Raw genomic sequence first — 27071 nt, forward strand, 5'->3', positions numbered from 1 at the left:
ATAAATGTCCTTACAAAATCATAAAAGAAAAAAATAAACACGTGGATTTCCTCTGACAAAACTGTCTTGGATGATTTAGAGTTGCAATGTTGAGTGCACTTATTGCTACCCAGTGCCTAAAATGCAGCTAACATTAACCAAGAAGTGCTGTCAATGTGAGGCTCACAACAGAGTGGAAATAATAATTTAAAATTCCTCGCAAATAATTTTTATAATAAGTTGAAATACATTTTTATATTTTATTTGGCTGAAGAAAATGGCATTAGAGTAACTTTACCTCCTTATTTTTTCTTTTTTAATATGACTACTAGAAAATTTATAATTACACCTCACATCTGTTTCTACTGGAAGCACCTGCCTGGTGGTAGAAGAACAGACATAGACATCTGACCCAGACCTTTGAAATTATAGGACGTTATTTCTTCCAGCATCCGGAGTAATTTAACTTGAAATCCTTTCTATTTTGGAAAATAAAGGACTAGTGAGGGCCATGGAATCATGGTAGACCTGCCCCATTACTAGCATAGCTGGCTCAGGCCAACACTGTCACTGATTTACCATTCTTCTTTCTTGATAAGCCTGACTTAACTTTTTAAATAGGATGGGGGTGAAGAAATATATGTGCAGAACTTTTGGAAGTGACACTCAAATCTGATTAAGAGGGAGGACCTAAAGCTTGAAAAGAAGGCATAGATCTCCTAGGACTTACATATGTGTACATGCACACACACACACACACACACACACACCTGCTCCTCCTAGCTTTTCATTCATGGTTTCTCAAGATAAAATGATCTCCCTTTCTTTATACATTTTTTATTATATTTAAGGTAACCAAATTCCATGTATTTCATATATACAGATTTAGGAATTAGCGATGTTTCTCACTGTGTTTCTCAAGTTTTTAAGACAATGCATTATAAGTAGCACTATGAGCAGGTGTACTCACTGAAGCGGGTCGGCCAGCGCCAGGCAGGATCCCCAGGGAGAAGGACGGGGACCCAGGGCGAGGCCACGGGTGGCAGGAGCTCAGAGGTGCGCGCCCAGGTGCGGCCACTTCAGACCTGAACCCAGGCCTGACCCTCCTGTTCCCATCCAAGACAACCTGAAGTCAGGGGTCCTGCTGTGGGGGATGCTGATTGGCTCTGTCCTCTGTGACGTTGCGTGCATGCCAGGCCGGCAAACTGCCCAATCAGGCACGGTGCCGTCCACGCTGCGTCAGCACTCGGGGCCTTGACGTCACAGTCGTCTTAGCGTTCCCGCGAGTGAGGTCTGGGGAGGCAGCTCAGCTGCCGTGAGTCGGCCAAGTGAAGTCGGGCTCTGCCTCTCTCCACCTTCGCTCCCCGGGGACGCTGGGCACCTGGGGAGCCGGACACCGCGACACGGTGAGTGTGTGGGCCTGGGGGTCCCGAAAGGGGAACACGGAGCCGCAGGGCGGGAGGACTCGGGCCCTGCCACCGTGGACTCCATGTTGGCGCTGGCACAGGCCTTCCCTCGGTCCCCCAGACCCGTGGGGTGGGGGCTCTGCCGGCACCCAGGACCCCCGAGGTCTTGCCGCTTCTCTGCCCTCAGAGACTTCTTGGCCCCGGAGCCATAGCGGGCAGCTGTGTGGCGGCAGCTCCGCGTCTCCCCGATTGTGCAGCGGGGACGGGGTGTTCACTAGGGAGAACGCGGGCGCTGTGTGTGCGGTTCATGCATAGGCGCTGTGGGTTCCTCCTCCCTTCCCCGCGGGACAGGCGCTGTGGATTCCTCCTCCCTTCCCCGCGGGCACTTGGTCCCCCTAGATTTCTAAATATGTGGGCCGCAGGGTCTCTTCCAGGGCACTGACTTCTTCACGTAGCTGTTTCTGGGATGTCTCACTCTGTTTTCTGTTTGCAGTAACACAGTAACATAGATTGAGTAAGGTAGAAACCGAAGTTTTATTTGGCTCAGAGTTTTTACCCAGGTTTTAGAGGGGCAGGAGGCCCCTGTAATTCGGTACTTGGGTGTCATCTTAGCCCTTACACTTCCTCCTAACAGATGCCATCTATATTTGCACTTTCAAAATAGAAAATTTGGCTACTCAAATTTGTGTGTATTTAAAAATGATTTCTGTTCCATGAAAGCCTTCCTAATCCTGAATATATGTCTAGTTTACCAAGTTATTTTGAATTTTTATTTTAATATTGGAGGTTTTTTTGCTTGTTTTGTTTTTTCAAGATTGTCAGAGTATGATTGACACAATTTGTGCGAATTCAAGGTATGTTTTGCTATATGAGGGGACCTTAAAAATTATGGACAATTCACATTATCGTTTGATTACGTTTTTCATAAGCTTTCTGGAATCCTTTTGTGCATATATATTATGAAATGATTAGGACAATCTAACATATCGATCACCTTACACCCCTATGTTATTAAAGCATATGTAAGATATTAGCAAGTTGTGAATCTGTGATATAATCATCTAGTTACTGTGTTGAATATTAAGGTCTTGAGGTGTTAATTTATCTCATAGCTTCAAATGTGTGTTCTGCTAACATTTTCCCATGTCCTCACTTTCAGCCCATGATAACCACCATTCTGTTTTGTGATTAAGTGTGACTTTCTTAGATGACACATATGAGTGACATTGTGTGGCATTTATTTTTCTGTGCATTATTTCAAATAGCCTAATGTCCACATTCATATTTTTGGATCCTTGTTCTGACAAAATGGAAGAATTTCCTTTTTAAGGTTGACTGTAATTCCTGTGTGTGTGTGTGTGTGTGTATCACATTTTCTTTACTCATCTGTTGACAATGGGGTTGTTTCCATATATTTTTCTTGTAAATAATGCTGCCATTAATGTGGAGATATGTGTCTCTTTGAGGTACTGATTTTATCTCCTTTGTATACATAGGCAATAGTGGGATTGCTTTGTCATATGTTCTATGTTTAATTTTGATTGAAGACCTACACAGTGTTTTCTATATTGGATGTATCAATTTACTTTCTATCCAACAATTTTTATATTCCTTTTTTTCATCCCTGGTCCAATGTTATCTTTTTATTTTTGGATAATAATCATTTTAACATATATGAGATGGTAACCATTGTGGTCTTGATTAGCATTGTAGTCTTCGTTAGCAGTTTTTGAGCCCCCTCTCAGTTACCTGTTGGCTACTTTTGTATATTCAATTGAAAACTGATCAATCCTTTGTGTGATTTTTATTACAATATTTGCTTTTGAATTGTCTGTGTTCAAACTCAGGCTTTCCAATACTTTCTTCCATTCCTTGCTTTATCTGTTCTGTTTTTCCTAGCGTATGAAGAATATTTCTTAGATTTCTTGCAGCCTTTGCTTTTTCACTTGTGCTTTTAGTGTCATATCTAAACAATCATTGTGAGACTAATATCAATGAATCTTCTTCCATTTGTAAGGGGTTTATATTCTCAGACCTTTCATGTAAGCCTTCAATTCATTTTGAGTTGACTTTCATGCCTGACATAATATAAAGATATTATATTTCAGTTTTTGGCATGTAGATGTCCAATTTGCCTCTGCTTCAGATGTGGTCAATAGTGTATAGCCACTTGGTAACTGTGGTGTTACTTGCTGGTCCCAGCATCCCCAGAGATGTGCCTCTAACTGGGCAGGATCCAGGCAGAAACTGTCACAGTCCAGTTTTAATTATTATTAATTATTTAATTATTAATTGGTACACATAGTGAGGTAGAAGGTATAGTACTAATCCTGTCCCTTCATGCGGTAGAGACAGTGATAATATGTGAGACAAGAAGACCATTGGTGGCTAGGCTTATGTCACTTTCAGGTAGCCTGGGTTCAGTAGTAGTGTTTATTTGCATAGTTCATTTTTCCCAAAGTCATATTCTGGAGAATACTAAACGCACCAAAATAATATGAGGTAATATTCATTAAAAAAAAAAAGGGCTCAGAATCATCAGTTTACAAAGTCCTGAACACCTTTAATACATAGTGAAGCTTGTAAAGCTCAGATAAGGGCCAGCATGTGGAACCTATTATTTCCCCTGCAGGACACCTATCACAGTCTTTGAGATCTCAGTATTGACTAGAGCACTATTTGATAAATGCTTATACAATGCCTTATGGTTTTCTGAGGACTTACACATCTCTAATCCATGACAACTGTGTGAGGTATTCATGGCTGGCAGTTCACAGTGACTAAAAGGTAAAGGAAAGGAAAGCTACAGAGGGCAGAGGGTTAACTGTTGTCCAAAGTTGGCTAACTTTCCTTATGCCTCTGTGCAGTCTTTTTTACCTTCATCATAAACTTGTATTAAACCAAAATCTGTTCATTTTGTCCTTAAAGGTTTAGCTCTGAGAGTGGTCATTTTTTCTGTAGTGACAATTTTATATTTAGGGTATGTTTGTATGTGGACTTTTGTTTGTGTAAAATAGTAGGTATCATATGTTTAAATAACTTAATAAAAACAATTGGTATCAGATTGAGCATAGGATTTGCATGTCCACTGGGTAGTGACCATGAGAACAGAAATACTTTCCCTTCCCCCAGTGTTTCCTGGGTCAGGGACCCAGGACTTTATATTTTAACCAAGATTTTATTGCTCAGAAGCAGTTAGTTTTGGTTGAAACAGTGTGCAAAGTTGAATGGCCCAAGTCCTTGGGCCCTGCACCCCATGGGAGACCAGGATAAGTACCTGGCTCCTGCCATCGGATCAGCATGGTGCACCGGCTGCAGCGCGCCAGCCGCGGCGGCCATTGGAGGGTGAACCAACGGCAAAGGAAGACCTTTCTCTCTGTCTCTCTCTCTCACTGTCCACTCTGCCTGTCAAAAAAAAAAAAAAAAAAAAAAAGAAATATTCTGTTTTGTCATTGTTCCCTGCTTCACCTACCAGACAAATAAATATTTCAGAATGTGATGCCATAACAACACAAGGAAATGAGCAATCCTGTGTTGATGTCTGCATTTAAGGAAAGAGTGGATGATGATGTGTGTGAGCTATGCGAACAAATGGACTGACTGAATCCAGGCTGTGAGAGTTCTAGGCTTTGAGTTGTATGACATTGGCCACCATTGCAATGTCTTTAAGCCTGAAGTCCACATATATAAAATGTAGATGAAAACAGACTCTTATGGTTGTTGTGAAAATTAAGTGTGACAATGCATATTCAACCACTTAAAACCTTACTTGGGGGTGGGCAGGGAAGTATTGAGCGGCAAATCCCATTAGGATGGGGGTGAAGCTGACACCAGTGGTTGGGCCATAGGGTCATCTGGCTTCCAGCCATGGTAGTGGGAGCTGGATCCTAGGGTGGTGTTCTTTGAATATTTCTTCATTATTGTTATGAATGTTTATGTAAATATTTCTGTGCTTCAAATACTGCTCTCTTTTATTATGTTATCATATTACAGTTTGCCTCAGACTTTTTAACTTTAAATCCTAAAAAATTTAGCTACAAGATATCAAGAAGGGTGACTGTTTATGCAAGGAATGTGCATTCTCTTCTAGGGAGATTGTGCATTTTTGGTTCTAAGTATTTTTGTGTTATTTGACATGGAAGTAGGACAGTTATTTATCTGGGATATACATTTGTTTTAAGGAGATGTTTTGAATTCAGGATTGATAAGGATCCTATTGTAAATATTAACTCAGTCAAATGAGTTGGGCTGTTGTGCTGTTTGGCCAAACACTGTTATTGATGTTGCTGGGTAGACATATTGTAGATGTGATTAACATCTACCATCATCTAAATAAAGGAGATTATATATATATATGTATATATATGTATATGTGTATATATATGCAAATTCCTCTATAAGAACCCAGACTGATACAGTAAGCAAATACAGACAAGAAAATATAAAGTCAAATTAGTAATATGCATATCTACTTGCATCCTGAGAAACGGAATGTGAGTATAATTAGAAAGCTTATGGGGGAGGCTGGTGCTGTGGCACAGCAGGTTAACGCTCTGGCCTGAAGTGTTGGCATCCCATATGGGCACTGGTTCAAGAACCAGCTGCTCCACTTCTGATCCAGCTCTCTGCTATGGCCTGGGAAAGCAGTAGAAGATGGCCCAAGTCCTTGGGCCCCTGCACCTGTGTAGAAGACCTGGAAGAAGCTCCTGGCTCCTGGTTTTAGATGGGAACGAATCCAGAAGTTGCAGTCAATTGGGGAGTGAACTAGTGGATGGAAGACCTCTCTCTCTCTCTTTCCTCTGTGTAACTCGACTTTCATGTAAATAAATAAATCTTAAAAAACTGAAAGCTTATGGGTATAATTAGAAAGCCTACTCTTGATGGCCCAAGTGCTTGGTCCCTGCACCCACGTGGGAGACCAGGAGAAGCACCTGGCACCCAGCTTCGGATCAGCGTGGTGCACTGGCTACAGTGGCCATTGAGAGGTGAACCAACAGAAAAGGAAAACCTCTCTCTCTGTCTGTCTCTCTCTCACTGTCCACTCTGCCTGTCAAAAAATAAAAAAAAGCCTACTCTTAAGAAGGAGTTTATTATTCAATTAATTAAATATTTGTACTCTGTATAATGTCAATACATTTTTAATGATGCATTCTAGCTTGTTGCTTGAGCAGGGCTTTTCAAACCATCTGTAGGAAAGGACCAAGATTTTCCCATCCCATGGTAAACTGATATTTTGTAAAATAAAATAAAATGAATAATAATTACTATAAAAGTGAAATTCTGGGAGGACAGAAAAATGTAATCTTTTTTTCATTTTAAATCAGATGCTCCACAAAATAATCATTGCTTCTCATGATAATTACCATATTTTTATTTTAAAACACCTAAAATCTTTTTGTTTTGTTGCTGTCTCTGAATATATAACTACCACAAATACAGATTTAATGTAATTTGAATGTTATATTTTTAGGTAATTTCTCTTTTCTCCTGTCACATTAGCATTGTTTCAAACAAAATACTCATTCCTTGTCACAAAAATGCCAGCATATTGCTTTTCACTTCATAATATTTGCAGCACTTTAGAATTCTTTTGATCCTTGACTTTCTGCATTCCATCTGCATATATCTTTAATATCCTAGTTTAAGTCAGTATTTTCCTGGTGAAATGGAGGCCATCTTGCTAGGGTTTACATTGTGAGGTCATCAGCTTCTTCAAAGTTCTGTAAGTTGTCTTGGCAACTTTCAAGTACTCAGAGACACCTTAGGATGGGGTAATCATCCACCACTTCCAGGTAATATATCGTGTATATTTTATGGATGTTTGTGGGACTGTAAATTTCCCTTTAATTGGGAAAACTAAAGTAGTTGAAGACTGTTATGGTAAGTGTCATTGTCTTTGATTTTCTTTTTCTTGTGTCTTTTTTTTTTATCTGCTGATTCACTCTCCAGATGGCTGCACCAGCCAGGGCTGGGCTAGCCTGAAGCCAGGAGCCAGGAACCTCATTAGGGTCTCACATGAGGGCAGGGGGCACTTGGAACATCCTCTGTTGCTTTTACTGGGCCATGAGCAGGGAGCTGGATTGGAAAAGGAATAGCTGGGACACAAACTGGCACCCATATGGGATGCTGACATTGCAGATGATGGCTTTACCTGCTATGCCACAATGGGGGTCCAGGAACAAAGGCCTTGAGATAGGTAAGAATTTGGCTTATTTGCAGAACCAAGGAAGTCCGTGGTTGGAGTATGGTGAATGAGAGTGCGTAGACTAATACAGATGACATTGGGAGGTTGTGCAGCAGAGACTTCTCCCCTTGCATTGTTATCTCCCAGTTTTTGGCCAGGGGGCACCTAGCTGTCCAGAATAGGGATGATATTTTCCAGCCTTTCTTATGGGTAGGTATAGTCCTATGAATACGTTCTGACCCTTGGGATAAACATGAAAGTTCACAGAGAGCTTCTAGGCATGGATGCCCTGTGCCTTCTATTCTCTCTTCCCAGTTTGCTGCCTGAAACATTGATGTAATGGTTGGTACTCTAGCTACTCTCTTAGGTCACATGGGTGAGGGTCAGGTCCTAGGGGTCACAGAGCATGGCTGAGATGAGTGTGTGCCCTGAGGACTTAAAGCTGAATGCCAGCGCAAGCCTTGGATGGCCTCCAGACTGATTTGTCTGAGAGGTAAACTCTCTAGTTTAAGCTATTATTATTTTGGGTCTCTGTTGCCCAAATCTAATTTTAACTTGCTACAGAGGCAGTAGTCATTTAAGTTTTCACAGGTACTATGAAGAGATTGGATTTTATTCTAAATGCAATAGGAAGCCACTGAAGGATTAAACAGGATCATATGACTCCTTTTATAAGATAGGGAGAATGAATTGTAGGTGGACAAGAATGGAAGAGACAAATTAGTGAAAAGGTACAAATGATACAACCCCTATGGAGAAGGGAGCAATATAGCAAAATGATGTGTGTATTTACCCTTTGATCAGCAGTCCCACTTCTAGGATTCTATCCTGAGAAATCATTGGCAAAAAATATAAAAGCACACAGAAGTTTACTTATTACAGCAGTATTTATAATGGCAAAACTAAAAGCAATTCAAATGCTCATCAGAGGGGCCTGGTCGCATAAACTATGGTGTACCTGCAAAATGGATTACTATTACTACAGCTATAAAAACATGGAGAAGGATCTGTATGCTCCCCTGGAGTAATCTCCAGGATATACTCGTACATGAAAGAGCAAGGTGTGGACAGGGTGCTGTGGTACTACTGGTAATGTAGGGAATGAAGGAAATTATGTGTGTGCCTATATTTCCTTATGCTTTCAAAAAGCAATGGAAAGAAACTTCCAAAAGTAATGTTTGTTTACTTTTGGGGGGAAGTACTAACTGGATAGAGAGGTTAGGAATAGAAGTTAAGAATTACCCGTGTTCCTTGTTTATAATTTAGAATTGCATTTTATATAATTGAAAAAAAAGATCAAAAGGGAAAAATGGGTGTGTTTTGGTGGAGTGGGTTAAGCCGCCCCCATCTGTGCCGGAGTGCTGATTCAAGTTCTGGCTGCTCCGCTTCTGGTCCAGCTCCCTTCTAGTGTGCCTGGGTGTCACTCCCCCATTCGCGGAGGAACGACACTAGACCCTGCGCTGTTCTTTTGTCTGCTCGGCCCTTCCTGGGTTTGCTGCTGGTCCTTCCCGGGTTGGCTGCCTACCCCTCCACCTCCGTGGAGGGGCGGCTCCCCCTGCCACTTTCCCCGCTTCCGCGGAGGAGCGGCACACCGCCAGCCGGCTCTCTCGGGGGCTGCTCAGGTGTTCCTTCAGATGTTCCTGGTGTATGTTGTCTCTCTCCTCCTTCATAGTCCTCTTCCACCAATCCCAACTCTGCTACCCACAGGCCGAGCATGCTGCTCTCCTCCAATCAGGAGCAGGATCAGCTCCTGCAGCTCATCAGTCAAATTGGCGAGAGGCAGCTGCGTAGAAGTTTACTCCTCCCCAGCGCCATATTGTGGGAGAGCAGATGCATAGAATTAGTCCTAGTTCCAGTAATTTAGTCTAGTCTCAGTTGCTCCCCACACCTGGGAACCAGCAGATGATGACTGAAGTAACTGAGCCCCGGCCACACCACTGCGGGAGGCCGGATGGGGTTCATGTCTCCTAGCTTCAGTCTGGTTCAGCCTGGGCTGTTGTGGCCATTAGGGATGGAAGAGCTCCCTCTCTCTCTTTCAAACAAATAAACTGATTTTTTTTTTTTTAAGGAAAAAGCAAAGCAATACTTAAACATTAAAAATAAATGAACCTGCGTTCATGGGACAACCACGGAGAAATCAGTTTTCAATATCTTTAAATCATGTTTTATAAAAATTTTTTAAAATTCATTTTTTATTCAGAGAAAGGCAGAGAGATTTAGAGACCCCTCTACTGGCTTACTCTGCAGTGCCTGCAGTGGCCAGTACTGGGCTGAGCCTGAGCCAGGAGTTGAGAACTCAATCTGGATCTTCCAGACAGGGACCCAACTATGAGAGCCACTGCCTGCTGTCTTCCAGGCTCTGCAGTGGTAGGAAGCTGGAACTGGGAGCTGAAACCAGGCCCTCTCACAGGGAATGCAGGCATCGTAACTGACAACTACAAGGCAAAGTTCCCACCCCTAAGTCATCATATTTTGATTGTACATCCTAATGGTCTGTATATCAAAAAAGGAGAAGCAGGAAAGAAATCTTAAAAACAAATCACATGAAGTCATTTTGTTATTCATTATATTGGTTTTGGTATTTTGCCACTATTTATAAGATAAAACACATGTATTTTATGTCAGTGATAGGAACCAAGATTTTTAGTGTAAAATAGATATAAAATTGAGTAAGTAAGGATTTGGTAGTATTAAATTTTAATTGGAAATAGGATGAATTTTTTTTTCAAAGATTGGTTGTTCTGGGTATATTGCATTTCCATAAGAATTTTAGGATTAGCTTGTCAAAAAAATTAGCTGAGATTTTGATGGTGATTGTGTTGAATTTGTAGACCAATTTGGGGAATGTTATGATAATGACATTAAGTCTTCCAATCTCTGATCATGGGATGTCTTTCCATTTATTTAAATCTTTGAATAGTATTTTACAGATTTTAGTGTACAAGCTCTACTTTTTTGTTAAATTTATTTCTAAGGTTTTTTTTATTCTTGATGCTATTGAGAATGGAATTGTTTTCTTAATTTCATTTTCAGATTGATGCTAGTTTATAAAAATACAACTGATTTTGCATATTGCTTTTGTATCCCGCTACCTTGCAGAATATGTCTATTTTAGCAGTTTTTTTCACAGAATTTCTTAGGATTTTCTATATATAATATTAATATTTGTAAATAAAGACAGTTTTACTTCTTGATTTTCAATCTTGTATTTGTTTTTGTTGCCAAACTGGCTAGAGTTGCAGGTGCAACACTGAACAGAAATGATGAGAGTGTATATTTATTTTCTCTTTGTTCCTGATTTCACTGGGAGGGGGCTGCATTGGGATGTAGTAGGTTAAACTACTATCTGCAGTGCCAGCATCGTTTATGGACACTGGTTCAAGTCCTTGCTGCTCTACTTCTGATCTAACTTTCTGCTAATAGTCTTGGGAAAGCAGCAGAAGATGGGCCAAGTCCTTGGGCCCCTGTACCCATGTGGGAGACCAGAAGCTCCTGGCTTCTGCCTGGTCTAGCCCTGGCTGATATGGCCATCTGGGGAGTGAACTAGCAGATGGAAGATCTCTCTGTCTCTCCTTCTCTCTCGCTAACTGTGCCTTTCAAATGAGTAAATATATTTAAAAAATTTTTTAAGAACATCTTTCATATATCAGAAAACAAGAAAGGTTCACAAATTGTGTCAAAAAGAGTCACTGTGGGGTGACCATGGGGTATTTGGCAAAGGTCAGATAATATGAATGTCAAAAGCCAAAATTACAATTGATTGAATATATAAGAATTTAAGAGCTCTTACTGTTACTGAAGATTGATTGGGTTTTTTGATTTAGACATTTTAGAAACTCATAGGTTGCCTTGGAGAAAAGAAGGAGGTTCATTTTGGCCCATGGTTCTGGAGGCAGCGTCCAAGACTGGGCAGCTGCAGTGGAGGGGGCCTCCTGCTGGCTAGAGTTAGAAGGGCAAGTGGGTGTGTGTAGAAGAGAAAGCAAGGGGCCAAGCCTACTACAACAACCCACTCTTGTGATAATTAATCCGCTATAGCAAGAGAACTGCTTTAATCCTGCTTGGTTTCCTAATCATCCCACCACTTCTCACTTACACTGGGGACCAAGTTCCAATGTGAGTATTGAAGATGAACCATATTCCAGCCATACCATTATAGAGTTGGTTCTGAAAGCTGGCAGGTGAAGGGTGGAAGCAAGCTCACAACAAATCTTACATTTCTTATCTGTCAGGTCCTTTTTTTCTTCATTCTTGCAATTCAACTTTTGGGGAAAACAGAGTTATTTTGTCTTATAAAGTTTCTCACATTCTGGATTTTACTCATCAAATGCCTACAAAGGGAGTGGGTGTTTGGTGTGGGGCATATTACGTCACGTGGGATGCCTACGTCCTGTTTCAGTGTCTCAGTTTGAGTCCTGCCTCAACTCCTGATTCTAGCCTGTTGCCAGTGTCACCCGGGGAGGCGGCAGGTGTGGCTCATCTGCTTTGGTCCCTGACACCCATGTGGGAAACCTGGATTGAGATACAAGCCCCTTCCTGGCTTTGGCCTAGCATAATGCTGAGCGAGGGCATTTGGGGGATGAACCAGCAGATGAGATCTCTCTATCTCCCACTTTGCCTTTCAAATTAGGTGAAAATAATAAAAGCACCAGTCCCTATGAAGTTACCACCTTCCTGTACTCCTACATATTTCCTGTATACTAGAAGATTTAGAGCAGGGATTGTCAAGCTTTTTTCACTTGGCATCCCTTTACATTCTCAGAAACTATCAGATTCCAAAGAACTTTTCCTTATATGGATTATGTCTAGTAATATTTATCATATTACAGTTTGCTACTATTCTACTCATATCCCCTTGCATAGTTTTTTTAAAAAACTTATTTATTTAAAAGAGTTACAGAGGGACAGATGCATTCTTCCACAGTGCCGGCCCCAGGCAGCTGCTTTTACTGCTACACCACAATACCAGCCCCTTCGAGGACATTCTTAACAAAGATTTTTAAAATTTCAAGTCAGTAGTGATGAAGAATGTTACTAGTCATAGTTCGGTGCCACTTCCTTGATTTTTTTTTTTTTAAGATTTATTTATTTGAAAGAGTTACAGAGAGGCAGAGGCAGAGAGAGAGAGGTCTTCCATCTGCTGGTTCACTCCCCAAATGGCTACAATAGCCAGAGCTGGGCTGATCCAAAGCCAGGAGCCAGGAGTTTCTTCTGAGTCTCCCACACGGGTGCAGGGGCCCAAGGACTTGGGCCATCTTCTACTGCTTTTGCAGGCCATAGAGAACTGGATCAGAAGTAGAGCAGCCGGGACTCGAACCGGCGCCCCTATGGGATGCCAGCACTGCAGGCGGCAGTTTTACCTGCTACACCATAGCGCCGCCCCTCACTGTCTTGATTTGTGCCAAGGCACTGGCAGTTTTATCCATATTGCTTCTGTTTCATCAGCGAAAATGTCATGATAGTAGAAAAGGCAAGACTTCTTAATTATACTAAGAGAACAGTTTTTGTGTATGGATACTCTGGAAGAATCTTAGGGACTTCAGGATTCTAAGACACCACTCTGAGAACCACCAATCCAGAGGCTTAAATGTTTTTAAAGGTAGGGACCGCTCCTGTCTCAGTATGCATCTGAATGTTCATTGATCTAAATTGACGCTAGATACGTGTCCTCTTTTCCTAGGAGTTCAGATTTAAATAACTCTTCTTTCTAGGGAAGGGGTATTATTAGCTAACAACTGTTGTTGGATTCGCTCCAAAAATTTAATGTTTGTACAATGAATACTATCTTTTTTCTTTTTTCTTTTTTTACATTTAAAGAAATCTAAGTTCTTAAGTGGTTGTGGAATTCAAAGAGCATTATTAAGGAGCTATGAGACAGCTGAGAGTTTTGTCATTTCTAGGAATGATTCTTATCTGTCATTTCCAGAATACAGCCCCAAAGCAATTTACAGATCCAGCTGTCACACACTTGTTATACAGTCAGGCACCAATGCTGAGATGGACTGGGCCAGTTTTGCTTCTTGCTCCTCTCCTCTCCTGTACTTCTGCCCTCATCCCACTTTTTCTTTTCCTGTCTGCATCCTAGGTTAAGAAACTTATTAAGCTTGATAGGCTTTTTCCCTATGCTCACTCCTATCTTGTTCAGGAGGGACCTTCTTTTCCATAAGTATTTGGCCTGTCAGGTAAGACGGCACAAGGGATACCTGTATTCCCTTTCAGAGTGCTCAGGTTGGAGTTGTGGCTCTGCTCCCAATGCCAGCTTCCTGCTGATGGCTTAAGGAATTGGGTCCCTGCCATGCATACAGAAGGCTTCATTGAGTTCCCCACTCCTGGCTTCAGCATGGCCCAGCCCTGGACATGGCAGGTATTTGGGGGAGTGAAGCAGTGGGTGGGAGCTCTCTGTTTTTCTTTCAAATTAAAAAAGAAAAAGGTATTATCTGCCAAATGGATATTTAGGGGGCAAAATATTATGGACTAAAAACTCAGAAATACTCATTTTGGAAATCACACACAGGAATGTGGAGAGAGAGCACAAGGATTTTGAATCTGGGTATGTGATCTGAGGTTCGACTTCTGCCATGTCAAAAAAAGACATTTACTTGAAAGGCCAGCAACAAAGAGTGGAGTGACGGAGTGAGAGAAATCTTCATCTGCTGCCATGTCATTGTAACTCATTTAAGCTTGAGTGGCTGTATTTATAGTGAGCATAGTTGTGGGAATCAGTAGGCAGGTAAGTTAATACAGATTGTGTTATACGGCCATGCCTTTTACAGAACACATTTTCTCCATGACAAAACTGGAATGCCTTTGGTGGAGGCGGAGAACAGCTGTTCCAGGTTCTGGTGAAAATGTGGGCTGGTGTGTTTGTGTCCTCATTAGTCACCGTCACATGAATTTCCCCCACTGGGAACTGCCTACGGGAGAATAATCCCCAGAACTTGTTCCTGTTGTCATGCCTATCCTTTTCCTCAAATATATGCAGGAGATCTCGGGAAATTTGTGATTTTACCTTGAAGACTGTTCATGCTGAATAACCCAAGGAGCTCACAAAAATCTGAATGCTTTTTAAATGTTCAAGCTAGGCTTTCTTCATTAGCATTTATGGTCTGTTGTTATGTTTGGTTTTAAGCCGTGTTCCACTACGAGCTAGTGGGAGTTTGGGAAACTGATTTCTTTTTCTTTTCTTTTCTTTTTTTTTTTTAAGATTTTATTTATTTGAGAGGTAGAGTTACAGACAGTAAGAGGGAGAGACAGAAAGGCCTTCTGTCTGCTGGTTCACTCCCCAGATGGCTGCAACGGCTGGAGCTGCACCGATCCGAAGCCAGGAGTCAGGTGCGTCTTTCTGGTCTCATGTGGGTACAGCGGCCCAAGCACTTGGGCCATCTTCTACTGCTTTCCCAGGCCGTAGCAGAGAGCTGGACTGGAAGAGGAGCAGCTGGGACAAGAACTGGTGCCCATATGGGATGCTGGCGCCGCAGGTGGAGGATTAACCTACTACACCACAGCGCCGGGCCCCGAAACTGATTTCTAATGGCAGTGCCATCATTCATTGCCTAGTATGTCTTAGGCAATTTCCTTGTTTTTATACTTAAATCAGTGTAATAAATGGGTTTGGATCTGAAGAACTGTTAAGAGTCCCTCCAGATCAAAACTGTGATTCTGGGGCCACTGTCAAGGAATAGTGGGTAAAGCTGCTGCCTGAGATACTGGCATCCCATATGGGCACCAGTTCAAATCTCGGCTGCTCCACTTCCAATGCAGCTGCATGCTAGTGGCCTGGGAGGGAAGGGGAAGATGGCCCAAGTACTTGGGCCCTGGATACCCATGTGGGAGACCAGGAGGTTCCAGGCTCTCAGCTTTGGATGGGCCCAGCTCCAGCCGTTGCAGCCATTTAGGGAGCGCATCAGTGGATGGAGGATCTCTCTCTCTCCCTCTCTGTAAGTCTGCCTTTCAAATAAAATTTAAACTGTATTACTTTTTTTATTATTTATTTGACAGGAAGAGATATAGACAGTGAGAGAGAGACAGAGAGAAAGGTCTTCCTTCCATTGGTTCAACCCCACAAATGGCCGCTATGGCTGGCGCTGCGCCGATCTGAAGCCAGGAGCCAGGTGCTTCTTCCTGGTCTCCCATGCAGGTGCAGGAGTCCAAACACCTGGGCCATCCTCCACTGCCCTCCTGGGCCACAGCAGAGAGCTGGACTGGAAGAGGAGCAACCGGGACTAGAACCCGGCACCCATATGGGATGCCGGCACCGCAGGCAGAGAATTAACCAAGTGAGCCACGGTGCTGGCCCTAAACTGTATTACTTTTAAGCTCTACAACAGAAAATAAGTTTATAGGTTAGATAATATATAAAATATATAACAAAAATTCCTAGTTCTAGCTGGCAATCCCTTTATTCCCTCAGGTTGAAAGCATTTACAATTTACGTAAAGGCCATTTAAATGATACAGAAACAGAAAATCTCAATTAAATATCAAAGGATACAAGCATTAAAAAGCATTAACCAAAAATTTTTTTATGGTAAATACTACCTTTATTTAAAAAAGTTATACATGCTAGAAAAAAGCATAAATGATACATGTAAACAACTGTTTACTAAATACTTATTTTTTTTCTTTGAAAAAGGTGCAAATGATCATTAAATGTAAACACAAAACTTGCCAAACATTTCTGTGGGAGGGGAGAGGGAGAAGGTGAAGGTTATTCCTTTTGGTTGTGGTTAAAGTCTTATTCAAAGATCTTCCTGCAAAATATGTTGAAAAAACTGGCCTATGAATACAATGAGGAAAAAAAAACCTTAACCACTGAAATTATTTATTTCCTTAACATTTTGAACTTTTATCAGTAAGTGCAATTTGAAAGAAACAGTAACAGTGGCCTTATAGAATGCAAATGATACAGTTTGTATAAAAGAACCAAAATATTAATAAAATGCCTCAGTTGGTTTCACGCTCATTAACATGTACGATCATCACAGGGACTGGAGAATCATTGCCTTGGACGCTGTTAGTAAAGGAGAGAGCACCTTCCTCATCTTCCCTAGGCCTGAGTATGGGTGCAGACTGCGTAACAATGCAATGCCTGGGGGAGGTCACTGCTCCAGGCCTTTGGTAACGATAAGGAAACAGGAGGGAAGGCTGCTTCAGTCATGATCATTTTTAAGCAAAAACTCTTGTGAGAGTCATACATGACTACTGGGAAGCAGCAAGTGAGACTCTCAGACTTCTCCCAAGAGGCAGTCAGCAGGGCTGCAGATCTAGAAGACTTGCAATGTAGTAGAAAACAACGTAGAAGGAAACGAGATGTGAATGTCCACAGATGACAGCTCTAACAGCTGAGTCCTGGTTTTATTCCTTCTGAATTGTGCTATTTGAAATAAGATACTTATTTTTATTTCATTTTTTTAAGATTTTCAAGTCTCCCGATGCTTAGTGCAAGAGTGATGGCTAGCTAATGCACTGTGCATGCCTATCTTTGTCACTGGTAATCCTCGGGAGCAGTAGAGTCATGTGGATGGAGCGCCCAGGAATAACCACCAGACCGTACAAAGCCCTTCTGCCCCAACCATACTTAAATCAATACCTCAAAAACAAATTAAGTTTTGCTGCTGGGAATTTTTCTTTCTTTCTTTTTTTTTTTTTTTTTGTGGGAGGAAGCATAGTAAAAAAAAATACAAACTTACAGACTGATCAAAAACAACAAAAAAAGATAAATTAAAACCCCAAATAAATATTCTGCACAGAACTGAAAATTATTGTGCAAAGATGACGTCTTGCAGGTGAAGTATTTTCATTGGATTTGTATTTCCATATGTTGAGGCACCAGCAAAGAATAAAATTTGTTCTAATGTCTTCTCAAGCTGTACAAAGCTCCAAAGTCAAAGCTCTCCAGAATACAGAGCATATACAAGGCTGTCTTCTACATGTTCACCATATATGGGATTCACAATGTGTCATTTTAATCACTCCTACACCACCCCCTAGCCGACGGTAGTTCATCCCGCCATATAACCTGCAAAGAAAAAAACGAAATCAGATTTTCTCACTCAGAGAAAACACTGTTTCTTCTATAACTAGATGTTAATCAGACATGTTTGTATGTTTTATAACACAAGTGATATTTTCAGTTTCATACATCTCTTCCAAAGAACAGAAGCTGGACTTGAGCAGGGTCGGCAGCAGAATTATTTCAGATAACAACTGAAAAGCCCTCTCTTATAGAGAGTAATCACTTTTCCATCGCAGAATTTGACAACTTGATGTCTACACTGGCTTCTAACAATTAGGCAAATCGTATGTTCAACGTTTTTGTGTCTAATTTTGCTCCAATTATTTTCTCATCCACACTTTCCTTTTGCTAACCCCCTTCACTTATTTACATTTGCCCCCTTTTCTTGTATGTAGCCATGTGAGCCTCCTCAAATCTTTATGGAACAAAATCAGACATGAGTAAATAAAGTGAGCATCTAGTTGGTGGTACCTGAACAAAAGCACATTCAAAACTAAGGACTTCCATGCAAGAGAATACTAGATCTTCAGCCAGGTGTGAGGTAAAACTGGGCTTACGTTTGGGATAAGTAACTACAAGAATGTGCATATTAATCTCTCAATAGATGATTCTCAAGAATTTCATGAATGGGCATGTATTTGGCCTAGTGGTTAAGATGGTTGGGACAAGCACATCCCATACTGAAGTTCCTGGATTCAAGCCCCAGCTCTGTTCCCGAGTCTAGATTCCTAGTGTTAATGTATACCCTGGAAGGTAGTAGGTGATGGATGGTTCTAGTAACTGAGTCCCTGCCACTCATGTGGAAGGCCTAGAATGTCTCCCTCCCTCACCCCCTCCCTTCTTCCCTCCCTCCCTCCCACCAACCCTGCCTTCATTCCTTCCATAAATATAACTTTAGGAACACAGTGACTGTTCCCACTCTACCTGCCCTCCCGTGTTTCTGGCTCCTGGTTTCAGCCTGGCTCACCCCTGGTTGCTGTGGGTATTTGGGGAGTGAACTCATGGAAGAAAACTCCCTTCTCTTCCTCTTTAATGAAGAAATTAAAAGCCCAAGCACTTCGGCCATCTTCTGCTGCTTTTCCCAGGCCATAAGCAGAGAGCTGAATCAGAAGTGGAGTAGCTGGGACAAGAACAGGAGCCCATATGGGATGCCTGTGTTGCAGGTGGTAGCTTTACCAGCTATGCCACAGTGCCGGCACCACTGCTAATCCTATTTAGTGACAGTTACTGAGAAACAAGTCCATACATAGGATTATAATAATGAAATGGCAGCAATAAATTTAGCTGTCTTCCCAAATGATGCTGACTCAAATTCCCACCAAAAATAGCTGTATATGGGAGAAAATATCCCACAAGTGGGAGGCTCCTATTAATCAAAACCTGCCGTAATCTGTCATTTCCCTCTATTCGGTTTTCAGTGAGACCTTCCTTGACTGCCTTCAGCAGACGCTCCTTCCCTTCCTCACTAACCCCCTGGGCTGCTTTGCTATTTGCTATAGCACTTACACCTCTTTGGTATAGAAACCTGTGCCTTCTTCCCTACAATGCCAACTACAGTAGGGCAGGGAAGTTTTGTTTTATTCACCTCTGTATCTTCAGAGCCTAGAACACTCAGTCAAGATGAGATGTAGGAGCAAGAAGTATATGTTGGGGCAGACTGTGTGGTGCAGTGGGTTAAGCCACTGCTTGTGATACTGGCATCCCATTATCACAGTGCCAGTTGGAGCCACAGCTGCCCTGCTTTTGATCCAGCTTCCTGCTAATGCGCTTGGAAGTCAGCACAAGTTGGTCCAAGGACTTGGGTCTCTGAAATCTGCATGGGAGACCAGGATGGAGTTTCTCGCTCCTGGCTTTGGCCTGGCTAGCACCAGTCTTTATGGCTATTAGGGGAGTGAGCCAGAAGACAGGAGATCTCTCTCTCTGTCTCTCCCTGTCTCACTCTTTCAAACAGATAAAATCAACCTTTAAAAAAACTAGTATGTTTTCCTGAGCCTGACTTTATTTTTTATTTGTATTTGTTTATTTTTAAGGACTTACTTATTTGAAAGTCAGAGTTACAGAGAGGAGAGACACAGAGAGAGGTCTTCCATCTGTTGGTTCACTCCCTAAATGGCTGCAGTGGCCAGAGCTGGGCCAACCTGAAGCTAGGAGCCAGGAGCTTCTTTTGGGTCTCCATGTAGGAGCAGGGGCCCAAGAACTTGGGCCATCCTCTGCTGCTTTCCCAGGCACATTAGCAGGGAGCTGGATTGGAAGTAGAGCAGCTGGGACTCAAACCGGTGTCCACATGGGATACTGGCACTGTAAGCAGTTGCTTAACCAGATACACCACAGCACCAGCCCATGAGCCTGACTTTAGTGTTGTGACAACTGCTGAGCAATACCGAGCCATGCACAATCCAGTCATCGATAAAAATGTAAGTGCTGTGGCTTTCTCATGGATGAATATACAGAGGACTCAATAAATTCACAAGGTGAATCTAACAAGGTGACAAAAAAGTCTGGGAGGGTAGCTGCAGCTGAAAATTAGGAATTGTTCTACTAGAATATAGCAGGAGGAGCCAGCATTGTAGCACAGTGGGTTCAGCTGCTGCCTATGAGGCTGGCATCTCATACTGGAGCACGGGTTTGAGCTCCAGGCGCTTGGCTTCAATCCAGTCCCCTGCTAATGTGCCTTGGGAAGGGAACAGAAGATGGCCCAAGTCCTTGGTCCCCTGCATCACCCATGTGGAGACCTGGATGGAGCTCCTGACTTCTGGCTTTGGCCTGGCCCCACCCCTGGCTGTTGTGGCCATTTGTGGAGTGAACCAGCAGGTAGAAGATCCTATTCTCTTTCTCTCCCTCTTTGTCACTCTGCCTTTCAAATAAAAAAAATATAATTCTTTTTAAAAAATTTTTATTTATTTATTTATTTGACAAGTAGAGTTACAGACAGTGAGAGAGACAGAGACAGAGAGAAAGGTCTTCCTTCCATTGGTTCACTCCCTAAAAGGCCACAATGGCCGGTGCTGTGCTGATCCAAAGCCAGGAGCCAGGTGCTTCTTCCTGGTCTCCCATGCAGGTGCAGGGGCCCAAGCACCTGGGCCATCCTCCACTGCCTTCCTGGGCCACAGCAGAGAGCTGGACTGGAAGAGGAGCAACCGGGACTAGAACCCGGCGCCCATGTGGGATGCCGGTGCCGCAGATGGAGGATTATCAAATGAGCCACAGTGCAGGCCCCCTCTTAAATCTTTAAAGTTAAAATCATCAAGTCTAAATCTTTACTCAGTTATAACAGACTCCCAGGACTAATTTGATAGATGCTCTAAAATGCCAAATATATAGTTCATTTTCAAATTTAATAAAAACTATTGTGAGTTTGTTGTACTTTATATCTGAATTTATCTTTTAAACATTTTGTTTATTTGAAAGACAGAGCATTGAGGCTGGCGCTGTGGTGCAGTGGGTTGATGCCCTGGCCTGCAGTGCTGGCATCCCATGTGGGTGCTGGTTCAAGACCGGGCTGCTCCATTTCCGATCTGGCTCTCTACTATGGCCTGGGAAAGCAGTGGAAGATGGCCCAGGTCCTTGGGCCCCTGCACCCACGTGGGAGACCCAGAAGAGGCTCCTGGCTCCTGGCTTTGGATGGGCGCAGCTCTGGTCATTGCAGTCAACTGGGGAGTGAACCAGTGGATGGAAGACCTCTCTCTCTCTCTCCCTCCCTCTCCTCTCTCTGTGTATCTCTGACTTTCAATAAAAAATAAATATATCTTTAAAAAAAAAGCAGAGCAGCTGGGACTTGATGCAGTGCTCCAATATGTGATGTTGGCGTTGCAGGTAGTGGTTTATTCCACTGTGCTGCAAGGCCGCACCCTCCTCCCCCCACCCCAAGTGGCTTCTTAGCCACTGTGCCAAATGCCTGCCCCCAAAATAGGTTTTAAACTGAGATAAAATATCATTTTTTTTAAAAAATAACTGTAATTTGTTTTTATGGGCATAGCATTTCCCACAAAAACACTGCAAAACTGTGCTGACAGATTTGGAGCCAAAGACCTAGATTTTAATTCTGACTCCATCACTACTTTGCTTAGGAAGTCACTGTATTTCTTGGTACCTTACTTTCCTCAGTTGAACAGAATGGGGCTAGAAAGGAGATTTATTTTTTTTCCTCCTGCTTTTCTGGTTTCTAGTTACAAAACTAGACAGTTAGCAAAGAGAAGACTTTTCCAAGACACCAGCCCCTTCCAAGCAATCAAGCCAAAGGGAACCACTGAATATGGCGTGACAGCTCTCTTTAAAGCACACTAGTGTGTGGACCATCTTCGTGTTGATGGTCGTGGGCCATCTCAGCCCATGGTTTCCCAGTCAGTGGTGAGGTGATCTGCAGCACAGCTTAGAGGTTACCTCCATGTGTTTGCATCAGGATCGAAAACTTCAATGGTCTTCAAGTATGTTGTGCCGTCAAAACATCCTACTGCCATGAGCTGTCCATTGACCACTGCCAGGCCAACCTAGAGGACCAAAGCACAGGTATTGCTGAAGAGACTGGACAATTATGGGGAATTTTAGACTGGTTTCTAGATACATCTAATAAAAGATAATAAAACTTAAAGTCTTACATTCCAATTTACTTGAACACAGAGGGAAAAAGTAATATAAAAATATGAAATTATGGGAACTATAAAATTTTATAGTTCAATGAGAATATATATTTTTAAAAGGTTTATTTATTGGGGCTGGTGCAGTGGTGCAGTAGGTTAACCCTCTATCTGTGGCACCAGCATCCCATATGGGCACCAGTTCTAGTCCTGGCTGCTCCTCTTCCAATCCAGCTCTCTGCTGTGGCCTGAGAAAGCAGTAGAAGATGGCCCAAGTGATTGGGCCCCTGTATCCATGTGGAAGACCTGGAAGAGGCTCCTGGCTCCTGGCTCCTGGCTCCTGGCTTCAGATCGGTGCAGCTCCGGCCATTGCGGTCATTTGGGGAGTGAATCAATGGAAGGAAAACCTTTCTCTCTGCCTCTTCCTCTTACTGTCTGTAACTCTACCTCTCAAATAAATAAATAAAATCTTAAAAAAATATTTATCTATATGAAAGGCAGAGTTACAGAGAAGGAGAGGAAGAGAGATCTGCCATCTACTGGTTCACTCCCCAAATGATTGCAAAAGCCATGGCTGGGCCAGGCCAAAGCTGAGTATGGAACTCCATCTAAGTCTCCCATGTGTGTTCAGGGGCCCATGTACTTGGGTCATCTTTAACTGCTTTTCCATGTGCACTAGCAGAGAGGTAGATCAGAAGTGGAGCAGCCAGAACATGAACTGGTACCCACGCAGGTAGTGGCTTAACCTGCTGCACCACATCATCAGCCCATCAATGAGAATACTTAGAGTCCAAAACATAGAGTTCTTAAACTTAAGAAAAAGCATTCACCAAAAATGAGAAAGAACTTCCAAACTGCTCTCACTTTCTCTGGGTTTTGCCTGCTTGAATTCACTTTCTAAGTTGCCACTAAAAATCTCTTTAAAAAATACAAATCTGTGGGATGGGCATGTGGTGTCCAGGTTAAGCCGCCATCTGCAACACTGGTATCCCACGTGGGCACCAGTTCATGTCCCATTTCCACTGCTTATCCAGTCCCCTGCTAATGGCTTGGGAAAAGTGGCAGAGATGCCCACATGCTTGGGCCTCTGCTACCCTGGCTTCAGCCTGGCCCAGCCCTGGCTGTTGTGGACATCTGGGGGGGGGGGGGTCAGCCAGTGGATAGAAGATCTCTAATTCTAACTTTCAAAATAATTTTTTTTTTTGGATAGGCAGAGTTAGACACACACAGAGAGAGAGAAAACTTTCAAAATAAATCTTCAAAAAAAAAAAAAAACAAATCTAATCATGTCACTTTCCCCTTTAAAAGCCTTCTAGGCCTCCCTACTACCTATGGGGAAATTTAAAGTCCTTAATATGTTCTCAGGCCCTTCAGGAGCCTGTAGCCCACCGTTTAGCCTCACCTCCTGGCTTTTCTCTTTTCCCTGCTAATGCACCTGTAATTCAGTAGTGCTGGGCTGACCACCTCTCCTCACACCTCTGTGCTTCTGCACACTGTTCCCTGGCTAGTGTCTTCTGTCTGCCTTCACGCCTGAGCTTATTTACTGTGGCTGTCTCTGGCAGTCTCTTTACTGCCCACACCCATTTTTTTTAAGATTTATTTATTTATTTGAGAGGCAGAGAGGGATTGTTTTCAAAGCTCTCAGTAGTTGGGCACTCACTCCACTCTGGCGGGATGTCATGGCCACCACTGGAGACCACTGGTTCATTCTAGGGTTGTATCTCTCAGCACTGCTAAGCTCTGTGGTGTCATCTCTACCACCAACAGCGTAGATCATGTCCTGGTACACTGCACAGCTGAGGTGCTTCCTCCGGGTCCCCGTGGGGGCTATGGTGTGCCATCTGTTCTCCTGAGGACTGTAGCGCTCCACTGCAGGGAGAAGAAAAGCAAGTACCTGAGCAGTCAGCCACTTCCTCTCCCAGGTTCGTCAAAGTCATCGAAACTCGTGATGACACGTACTTACAGTCAGCAATATGAATTCTGCTTCTGAGAGGACTTGTGTATCTCTGGGCAATCCTAGATTACACTGTCATCAGGACTAGTTTCTCTTAGGTATGGTGTGGTGGAAAGGGCAGGTATTGGAGCACAGAGATGTGACCATCCTTACTCTTTCTGTCTTTAAGTGGGGAGACTGGACTGTCTGATCCCCAAGCACCATTCAGGACAGATAACGCTATCACAAGAGATATTTTCTGTACTCCTAGAGTCCCCTGCCCATGACCTCGTGCAGTTCAAACCACTAGAGAGGACAAGATAGGTAGCAATGAGTCATACACTATCTTTAGGCTAAAATACCCATTCTCTCTAAACAGAAAGAATGAACAAACATGCCAGCTTCTAGTTCCAAGTTTCTATTTTAGATCATAATATAAAGTACTTTTTGTCATGGGGAGGTAGTGATGGGAAGGGAAGTAATCATGTTCAGAAAACAGTTCTATTTTCATTAAAAATTTCTAGACGCTTACATAGTAGAAGAAAAAATAAATATTTTGGGACTGTACTAAAAGAGTATGGCTGCAGAGAGAGATGAGTTACACTTTCTTAGAGGGAAAAAAACCTTTTTCTAATAAATTACAGCATGACCTGAACTTTTTATACCTTTTGAAGGTGGACTCTCCTCAGAACCTGCTGCTTCTGGGAAACCACAAAGTTCTGGGAGGGACTAACCTGTGTTGAGTGGAGATGTCCCATCAGAGCCACCTACTGCATATAATAACCCTCCCAACACAGCCACGGCCACGCCTAGTCTCCTGGTGCTCATGGAAGCCACACGAGTCCACTTGTTCTCCTTTGGATCATACCTGCAGCGAGAGAAACTGGACTGTGGACGTGTTCTTATTAAATGAAGCCTTTTTCCTAAGATCTTAAATCACTCTAAAGATACACTGGATAATCCACTCGCTATCGTCAAATGCACAGTGAGACTCTAAGGTATTTTACTTAGTTATGAGGGAGGAAAAGGCCTTAGAATTTATGCCTGCTTCAGTTGCTAAGTTACTTTCTGCACTCAGAGCTACGATGTTAGAGCTGGAACTCTGAACGCTGTATTTCTCTTTTGCCTGCTGTCTCTGTTAGACGGTGCCAAAGGGCAGGACTAGAGACCCTGGGAGTCTAGAGAGGGAAAAGGTCATGCTCCTTCTTGTTCCCCTGCCGACCCAGTCAGCACTGTTTCAGCAATAGCCCTTCACTCTGACCATGCCAGTTAATTTCTTGTTTTTATTTTGTCAATCATAACTTTTAGCTCTGCAATCCCGTTAGACTTGGAGGGGAAGTAAGGAAAACATGGAACCCAAAGAACTGTAGGGAGAGCACAGTGACGGGCATCACGAGCAGATGGGATGCAGGGTGCCCTCCTGAGCTACAGCAGTACTCTGCTGGTTAAGATCAGAGTTGTCTGGCCGGCGCCACGGCTCACTAGGCTAATCCTCTGCCTTGCGACGCCGGCACACCGGGTTCTAGTCCCGGTCGGGGCGCTGGATCCTGTCCCGGTTGCCCCTCTTCCAGGCCAGCTCTCTGCTGTGGCCAGGGAGTGCAGTGGAGGATGGCCCAAGTGCTTGGGCCCTGCACCCCATGGGAGACCAGGATAAGTACCTGGCTCCTGCCATCGGATCAGCGCGGTGCGCCAGCCACAGTGCACTGGCCGCGGCGGCCATTGGAGGGTGAACCAACGGCAAAAGGAAGACCTTTCTCTCTGTCTCTCTCACTGTCCACTCCGCCTGTCAAAAAAAAAAAAAAAATTCTAAGATCAGAGTTGTCCACAGCTGGCAATGGTGATCTTCCTGCTGGTCTTGCCATTCTCAGACCCAAGGTGCTTCGTGGCTTCCACAATATTCATGCCTTCTTTCACTCTGCCAAAGACCACACACCTGCCATCCAACCACTCAGTCTTGGCAGTGCAGATGAAAAAGCTGGGAACCATTTGTGTTGTGTTCGGCATTTGCCATGGACAAGGTGCCAAGACTTATATGCTTTAGAAGTTTTCTTTTTTAAAAGATTTGTTTATTTATTTGAAAGGCTTGGTTATAGAGGCAGAGGCAGAGACAGAGAGAAAGAGAAAGGTCTTCCATCCACTCGTTCACTCCCCTCCCCCAAATGGCTGCAAAGGCCACAGCCAGGAGCTTCTTCTGGGGCTCCCACATGGATGCAGGGGCCCAAGGACTTGGGCCATCTTCCACTGCTTTCCCAGGCCATAGCAGAGAGCTGGACTGGAAGTGGAGCAGCTGGGACTTGAACTGGTGCCCAGATGGGATGCTGGCTCTGCAAGCGACGGTTTTACCCGCTATGCCACAGCGCCAGCCCCCAGAGGGAAGTTTTCCTCATCAAGCTTCTCTCCATAGATGGAGTTGCTCCCATGCCATTGTAGCATGTTAAGTTGCCACCCTGTCACATAAACCCTGGAATAATTCTCTGAAAGCAGGAACCCTTGTAACCAAATCCTTTCTCTCCGGAACTCAGAGCACAGAAGTTTTCTGCTGTCTTTGGAACTCTGTCTGCAAAGAGCCCAAAGGAGATGCAGCCCAAAGGCTGGCTGTCAATGGCAATGTCGTGTCGAAGAACACAGCTGATGGTGAGCAGCTGTGGGTGACAACCGCGTCTGCAAAGCCCAGGCCAGCTAATTTCAATTGCTATGCTTGTGCCTCTTGGAGATCTTAGTCACAGTTGTGTGGGGCAAATCCTCTGAGTTCCTGGGGTAACAGTACCAGAGTTTAGTTGTCTGCTGTTGTGCAGCAAGTCACCCTCAGCTCCCCTAAGAACCCTAACTGGTTGTCTTTGGAAGATCATGTGTAAAGAATTCATTATTTTGAAAACTTGTAAATAAAGTTCACTAAATATATTAAATAAACTTCAAAAAAATTGAAGTCTTCTATTGATCTTTGAGTTCACTAACTCTGTCTCCCCTGTGTCTAGTACACTTAA

At 43.2% G+C, this 27071-nt stretch overlaps 1 protein-coding gene and 1 long non-coding RNA gene across 4 annotated transcripts; one reads left to right on the forward strand and one right to left on the reverse strand.

The window, feature by feature from the left end:
* Positions 1-945: 945 nt before the first annotated feature.
* On the forward strand, positions 946-26977 carry LOC127488438 (uncharacterized). 3 transcript variants are annotated; one of them, XR_016230137.1, is made up of 4 exons: positions 946-1385; positions 13786-13930; positions 24762-25085; positions 26610-26977. It is a non-coding gene; the product is annotated as an uncharacterized LOC127488438 (long non-coding RNA). The 3 variants fall into 3 exon arrangements; XR_016230139.1 differs by lacking the exons at positions 24762-25085; positions 26610-26977 and adding an exon at positions 14081-14281; XR_016230138.1 differs by lacking the exon at positions 13786-13930 and having other exon boundaries at positions 949-1385.
* On the reverse strand, positions 16083-24948 carry LOC103345638 (uncharacterized). The gene is made up of 4 exons (XM_070068655.2): positions 24822-24948; positions 23815-24023; positions 21961-22067; positions 16083-17583 (listed from the first exon to the last, which is right to left on the reverse strand). The coding sequence occupies exons 1-4, from the start codon at positions 24913-24915 to the stop codon at positions 17499-17501; spliced, it is 495 nt and encodes a 164-aa protein (XP_069924756.2). The 5' UTR covers positions 24916-24948; the 3' UTR covers positions 16083-17498.
* Positions 26978-27071: the final 94 nt, after the last annotated feature.

This window comes from Oryctolagus cuniculus, chromosome 2 (assembly GCF_051225735.1).
Source record: "Oryctolagus cuniculus isolate XC-2025 breed Fujian yellow rabbit chromosome 2, ASM5122573v1, whole genome shotgun sequence".
NCBI classification, from domain to species: domain Eukaryota; kingdom Metazoa; phylum Chordata; class Mammalia; order Lagomorpha; family Leporidae; genus Oryctolagus; species Oryctolagus cuniculus.

Coding starts and splice junctions, on each gene's coding strand:
- LOC103345638 (XM_070068655.2), bottom strand. CDS start 24,915: ATGAGCACCAGGAGACTAGGCGTGGCCGTGGCTGTGTTGGGAGGGTTA. Junction 24,024..24,821: donor GACATCTCCACTCAACACAG/GTTAGTCCCTCC, acceptor TTCTCCCTGCAG/TGGAGCGCTACAGTCCTCAG. Junction 22,068..23,814: donor TGACATCCCGCCAGAGTGGA/GTGAGTGCCCAA, acceptor TTGGTCCTCTAG/GTTGGCCTGGCAGTGGTCAA.